Source organism: Canis aureus, chromosome 19, assembly GCF_053574225.1.
Source record: "Canis aureus isolate CA01 chromosome 19, VMU_Caureus_v.1.0, whole genome shotgun sequence".
Lineage (NCBI taxonomy): Eukaryota > Metazoa > Chordata > Mammalia > Carnivora > Canidae > Canis > Canis aureus.
In genome coordinates, this window is record NC_135629.1 from 59,065,746 (window position 1) to 59,072,310 (window position 6,565).

Below are 6,565 nucleotides of genomic sequence, written 5' to 3' on the forward strand. Positions count from 1 at the left end.
GGCCGAGCAGGTACCAGGTCTCCGTGGCCCCTCACCCGGTGGGAGAAAGCACAGGGCCTCAGGGCCTGGGTTCTGCCCTCTGACCTCCCTGCCGTTGCCCAGAAGGGTAAACTGAGACCCAGGACGCCCCGTCAGTGCGGGGTGGGGGGTGCTCTAGGACGTCCATCAGCGTCCCTCCTGCAACCTCGCAGCACCTGGAGACGGCCATGAACCTGCGCGGGTGCCGTGGCTCTGGGGCCAAATGCAGGCTCTGCCCGGGGGCTCCCTCGGACCCGAGCCTCAGTTTCCCCACGTGGGCCGTGGGTCACAAGAACAGCTTGACTTCAGAGGGTGCTCAGTCCGGAGCAGGGCCCCGCACACGGTGGGGAAGACCCGACGGAGGAGGCCGGACATCGCTGGGCGGAGGCGGCACCTCCGCGTGGACCCCCACCCAGCCCCTCCATCTCGGGTGGAAGACTCGGGGCGCCCCCGTGCGGCCAAGCGGGGACCTGCGCCCTCGGGTCCCCGCCCCGCGGCCGGCGGCGCGTGCTCAGCGGGCGGGGCTCATGCAGGACAGGACTTTATTGCTCGGCCCCCGCGACCGCCGCCCCCCGGGCCTCCTCAGGCGGCCGCGCCCCCGGCCATCACGCCGTCGATCCAGGCCGCGTAGCTCGCCACGCGCGTGTAGATGCCGGGCTTCTTGCGGTTGCCGCACACGCGCGAGCCCGAGGTGACCACGGCCTCGGCCACGCCGCCGCACACCAGCGGGCCCCCGGAGTCGCCCTGCGGGGACGGGCCGTGAGCGCTGCGCCCGCGGCCTCGCCCCTCGCCTGCGCACCTGGTCTGACCCGGGTCGGGCCCCGCCCCTCGGTGGCCCCGCCCACCCCGCCGGCCCCGCCCCTCGGTGGCCCCGCCCATCCTGTTGCCACCGCCCCTCGGTGGCCCCGCCCACCCTGCCGGCCCCGCCCCTCGGTGGCCCCGCCCATCCTGTTCCCACCGCCCCTCGGTGGCCCCGCCCACCCCGCCGGCCCCGCCCCTCGGTGGCCCCGCCCCTCGGTGGCCCCGCCCCTCGGTGGCCCCGCCCATCCTGTTGCCACCGCCCCTCGGTGGCCCCGCCCACCCCGCCGGCCCCGCCCCCTCGGTGGCCCCGCCCACCCTGCTGCCCCGCCCCGCCCGCGCACCTTGCAGCTGTCCCGGCGGTTGCTCTCCGCGCACATCATGCGCTCCGTGATGGTGCCGTCGTGGTACGTGCGCAGGTTGCAGGTGGCGCGGTCGAGCACCGGCAGGATCAGGTGCTGCAGGCGGTCGGGCCGGCGGCCCGTGTGGCTGACCACGCCCCAGCCCGCCACGTCGCAGCGCGTCCCGGCCGCCACGTCGCGGTCCTCGCGCTGCCAGCGCAGGGGCTGCACGGCGGGGCCCAGCTCGGCGTCCTCGGACAGCTGCGGAGGGGGCGGCGCGGGGTCAGGGCGGCGCGGGGCGGGCCTGCGGCCCAGGTGGCGGCCCCCGCGGCGGCCCAGGTGCTCACCTGCAGCAGGAGGAGGTCGTGCTCGATGGTGTCGCGCCGGCTGTCGGGGTGGGGCACCGCCCGCAGCACGTCGTACCAGCGCTTGGACGGCTCCGGCTGCGACAGGGAGTGCGCGCCCAGGAGCACCCGCACCTTCCCGTCGGCCCTGGGAGCGGGGTTGGGGTCACAGCCTCGTCCGCGGCGCCCCGCCCCGCCCCGCCGCGCCCCTCCGCGCCCGCCGCGCCCGCCGCGCCCGCCGCTCACACGTCCTCCAGGCAGTGCGCCGCGCTCAGCACCCAGCGCTCCGACACCAGGAAGCCGCCGCACACGTGCTTGCCGTCCACCTGCACCGACGCCATGTAGGGCCGCGCGTGGGACTCGGCCTCGCTCCCGCCCAGGATGCGCCCACGAGGCTGCGCGGCTGCGGGGGGGAGGGGCAGGCGGGGGGCGGGTGACGGGGTCTGGGCCAAGCCCGCGCCCCACGCGGCGCCTCCGGGCTCGGCGCGAGCTCGGCCCGCGGGGCTGCGTCCTGCGTGGGCCCCGCGTGGGCAGAGCTCGGCCCTGGCGCTCCCGCCTCGGGGAGTCCCTCGGGTGCAGAGCCCCCGTCCAGGTGGAGCCGCGCCTCCCCTCCCCGGCTGCCCGCCCGCCCCGTCCCCTGGGCCCAGGTCCACTCACCACACAGGGCGGCTCCTAGCAGCACCAGGGGCACCAGGGGCACCGGGCCGAGGCGGGGGGCCATGCTGCCGTGGGGCCTGGACGGGCACGCGTGTGAGCCGGGCGGGGGGCAGCGCTCCGCACACCCACCTGCTGGCCCTGTGGCAGCCGAGCCCAGGACGCGCAGAGGCCGCAGCAGGCCCGGCCCCGCTGCCCCCCCATCTCCCCAGGGTGCTCTCCCCGCCCCAAGTTTTGCAACAGCAGCTGGAGACCACAGTTTATAAACAACCAACTTCCTCATATTTCCGCCCTTCTCTTGTTTCTCTTCCTCCCCCAACTCGGAGGAGAGGTCAGGGTGGGGATGGGAGGTGGCCTGACATGCTCGTCCCCCGGGGGCGCGGGGGCCTGACACCCCAACGAGGCGCATATTAAAGAGGCGGCGTGTGGAGGCAGCTGGAGGGACTGTGGGCTACAAGTGACAGAAAAGCCAAGCCGAGGGGCACCTGGGTGGCTCAGTCGGGGATGCATGCGTCTTCGGCTCAGATCACGATCCCGGGTCCTGGGCTCCCGGCTCAGCGAGGAGCCTGATGCTCCTTCTGCCCCTCCCCACTGCCCATGCTCATTCTTTCTCCCTCTCTCTCTCTTTCTCTCTCTCTCTGTCTCTCAAAGAAATAAATCTCTTAGAAAAACTACCAAGTTGAACTCGGTAGAGTCTTCAACAAGGAAATTTAAATGGGAATTTCAGGGGGGCCTACCTTCAGGTGTGGTTTGATCCAGGAGCCTGAACTATCTCTGTCTGTGGTTTCTCCTTTCCTCCTCGGTGGCTTTTCTCCTCAACAGTCTCCCTCGTTGTGACCCCAAAAGCCCCAGACCCAGCCCAGTGGCTGGGCAGGCCCCTCCCAAATCCTCCATCCTTCCAGCCAACTTGTCCAGGCCGTGCTGATTAGCTGAGCTTCCCTCACGTGTCCCCTCCCAAACCAATCGCTGTGAGCAAGGGATGGCAGATTCTGGTCAGCCAAGGGTTACATGGCCCTCTCTAGCAGGGGGGGACGACAGATCCACGTCTCACGAACCCACAGCGGGGCCAGTGCTGGGACCATGAGGGTGGGGTGGACCTTGGACGTCCCCAATGGGCGCATTGCGCAACGTTGCCCTTCTTTCTCTTCGCCGTGGACTGTTGCATACACAGAGAAGGATGGACAGAACACGACCGTGATTTGCTAGATCCTGACAGGTTTCCTTGCTGAGGTCAGAAGCCAAACAAGTCCTGTAGGGGATGGAGCCCAGCTCCTGGAAGAGGTGGGCATCTCAGCAAGGCTTGGGGACGACTCGGCAAGACGGCGGTTTGACAAAGGGCCCCGAGCACCCCCAGGGGCCCGGTGGCCGCGGAGACACCGCCAGGGTATATGGTGCAATACTAGGCTGAAGGGCCAATCGCACGGCAGCCGGACGCCGCGTGGGGAGGGGGCCGCCAGGGACCGGCCAAGGCCGTGGGGCCCCAGGGCCAGAGCCCCGCCCGGGAGCCCCTGCTGTGATCTCCATCAGGAGTGCAGGTGGGGGGCGGCTGGGACGCGGACCCTCGCCTCGGTACTTCCTGCAGGGAAACAGGCTCAGGGTGGGGGCGCCTGTGGGGCTCGGCGGGTGAGCATCTGCCTCTGGCCCAGGGCGTGACCCCGGGTCCCGGATCGAGTCCCGCCTCGGGCTCCCCGCACGGAGCCTGCTTCTCCCTCTGCCTGGGTCTCTGCCGGTCTTCCTCTCTCAACCTCTCTGTCTCTCTGTATGTCTCTTATGAATAAATAAATAAAATCTTTTAAAAAATAAAATTTAAAATTAAAAAATAAACAAAATTAAAAACTTAAAAAAAAATTAACGGAAACGGGCTCAGGGAAGTTGACCGGTCACAGAGCTGGGGCTCCAGCGTGGGCTCCCGGGTGCGGCTTCACCCCTGCCTGGACCTGTACCTCGTCACCTGTCGGGGACACAGAGGGCCAGCCGGGGGCCCTCGGGGCGCACCTGCCACAGCGCAGGCCTCAGCAGCTGCCGCGGTTCCGTCCGTGAGCCTGGGAACCAGGAACGGCAATCGGCGCCCCTTCCCCGATGCCCTGAATTGGCCGCCCTTGGGGGCAGCAGGCTCACGAGACGCCCCAGCCGCGCCGCCACAAACACCCGGACACGTTCTCACAACCAGGGAGGGCTTTATTGGGTGGGACGCGGGCGATGCGGGGCGGGCGGCGGTGCGCGGGCGGCGCCTCGTTCGGGGTCCTGCTGGCCGGGGCGCGCAGGCGGGAGGGCGGGCGGGCGGCGGATGATGGAGTTGATCCAGTCCACGAACTGAGCGACGGGGGCGAAGGCGTCGGGGAAGAACCCGGAGGCGCAGCTGCCGCGGATGAAGGAGTCGATGCCCTGGATCAGCCCGTTGCAGACCAGGGGCCCCCCGGAGTCCCCCTGTGGACACGGACGGGGTTGGCAGGCCGCGTGTCGGCGCTGGGGGCCGCGAGGGGGGCGCGGGGAGGGCACCCGGGGGCCCGGGGTACGTACGAAGCAGATGCCGGCCCGCCGGCGTGGCACCAGCGTGCACACATTGGAGCGGCGGCACAGGGTGGTCACCACGGTCACGTTGAGCTCCTGCAGGATCCTGGGCGGCGGCTGGGTCGTGCCCAGCTGGCCCCAGCCCATGGCCAGGCACTGCACGCCGTTGCCCACGCCTTGATTCTGGGCGGGCAGCCTGGCCACCTGCACGTTGGCGTTGATGGTGGCCGAGCCGTTGAGCTGTGGGGGGTGGGTGGGGGCATCAGGGTCATGACCTCCCCTCCCGGGCCTCAGTCTCCCCAGATGCGCAGTGGGAGCAAGCACAGGGGCTCTGAGCATCTCCGGACGAGCCTTGAACGCAGCACACGGTGGACACTCGATGGCACACACCGTGGGCAGCAGCAATGACAAGACAGCCCTTGTTCTAGAACCTTCCCAGGGAATAGTAACTCCGCAAGCGGTGGGGGAGGGAGGGTTTCATCCTAGAGGCTCCCGGTCCACGTGCTCGGCCACACGAATTACAAGTTTGTTGATGGGCCGCGGCTCAGCGCCTCTGGCGCCACCTCAGTTCCCAGAGCCCAGGGGGAGGAGGGGGTCCTCCCGTCCAGCGGTGGAGGCCGAGGCACCGGGAGGGACGTGGCAGGGACAGCGCCCCGACCCCCAGGCGCCCCTGCCCAGCTCACCTGCAGGAGCACGATGTCATTCACCAGCCTGACGGGGTCGAAGCCGTTTTCAAAGACCCGCTGGACGGCGAACAACTGCCTGGTGCTCTCGCGTTCCCCCAGGTCATGCGCCCCCAGCACCACCACCACTGACCGGAAGTTCCTGCGGCAAACAGACGGCGTGATTCGAAGTGGCCCTGGCGGTGGGGACACCCCAGGCCTCAGCTGTGCCCCCCGAGCTCAGGAGGGTCTGCACGGACCTCACCCTCTGGGCCCGGCAGGGGAGGTGCACTAATGTGAGCACGGGGGGCACAGGGAGGGCACGGGGGACACAGGGAGGGCACGGGGGGCACGGGGAGGGCACGGGGAGGACACGGGAGCAGAGGGAGGGGACGGGGAGCACGGGGGGCACAGGGCAGCCCTGGGAGGACCTCGGGGCCCTGGTGTCACCGTGTCCCCATCACACAGAGGTGCAAATGAGTCTCCAGGGAAGGCGGCGGGAGCCGGGGGCACTCACAAGCCATCCACGCAGTGGGCCGCCGACATGACGAAGTTGGGGGCGATGAGGGTCCCACCACAGAAGTGACCTCCACGCCGCTGCAGGGACACCATGAAGGGCCATGCATGGGGCTGGGCCGGGCGGCCACCCACGATCTCCGAGGCCAGAGCGGGGCCTGAGGACACACGGGGGCGGTGAGCGCCGGGGGACCCCAGCCCGTGGCTGTCGCGGGCCCCAGGGCTCCTCGCGGGCTCAGCTGAGATCAGGGGACCGAGGACGAGGGTGCGGGCGGCCGCGCCCACTCACCGGGCAGCAGCGTGGCCAGCAGCAGCAGTGGGCCCAGGGCAGGGCCGGCGGGCACTCGGCGGGCGGTCATGGCCGGGCAGTGGCGGTGTCGCGGCCCCGGGCCCCCCGCCCCTCTTATAGGCCCCGCTGGCCGTTGCTGTTGCCCCACGGAGGGGCCAGGTGTCCCCACTTCCTGTGCCCCCCGGGGGTGAGGGGAGGCGGGGGCGGGAGGCCCGGAGGGCGGGACGTTCCCAGGCTGTCACTGAGCGGGTCCCCAGGGCTGCACAGGACGGGCCGTCCAGGGGCGAGCCGCCGACCTCCACCTCCACGCTCAGAGGGGCGTCCTGTGACGTCACTGAGTCCGGCACCCTGCGCCTGACGGACCTTGGCGGGACCCCTGGCTGCCTCGGTTTACCCAGGGCCGCGAGCACTGCCCCGATGTCCCCTGGGGGC

General features: G+C 70.4%; 2 protein-coding genes across 2 annotated transcripts; both read right to left on the minus strand.

Moving 5' to 3' along the window:
* Positions 1 to 543: 543 nt before the first annotated feature.
* Positions 544 to 3,053, minus strand: CFD (complement factor D). The gene is made up of 6 exons (XM_077860786.1): positions 2,893 to 3,053; positions 2,159 to 2,235; positions 1,748 to 1,904; positions 1,505 to 1,649; positions 1,161 to 1,418; positions 544 to 762 (listed from the first exon to the last, which is right to left on the minus strand). The coding sequence occupies exons 2-6, from the start codon at positions 2,220 to 2,222 to the stop codon at positions 601 to 603; spliced, it is 786 nt and encodes a 261-aa protein (XP_077716912.1). The 5' UTR covers positions 2,223 to 2,235; positions 2,893 to 3,053; the 3' UTR covers positions 544 to 600.
* Positions 3,054 to 4,312: 1,259 nt separating this feature from the next.
* Positions 4,313 to 6,253, minus strand: LOC144291019 (neutrophil elastase-like). Its single transcript, XM_077860785.1, has 5 exons — positions 6,134 to 6,253; positions 5,846 to 6,002; positions 5,350 to 5,491; positions 4,676 to 4,906; positions 4,313 to 4,582 (listed from the first exon to the last, which is right to left on the minus strand). The coding sequence occupies exons 1-5, from the start codon at positions 6,201 to 6,203 to the stop codon at positions 4,334 to 4,336; spliced, it is 849 nt and encodes a 282-aa protein (XP_077716911.1). The 5' UTR covers positions 6,204 to 6,253; the 3' UTR covers positions 4,313 to 4,333.
* Between the last annotated feature and the right edge of the window lie 312 nt (positions 6,254 to 6,565).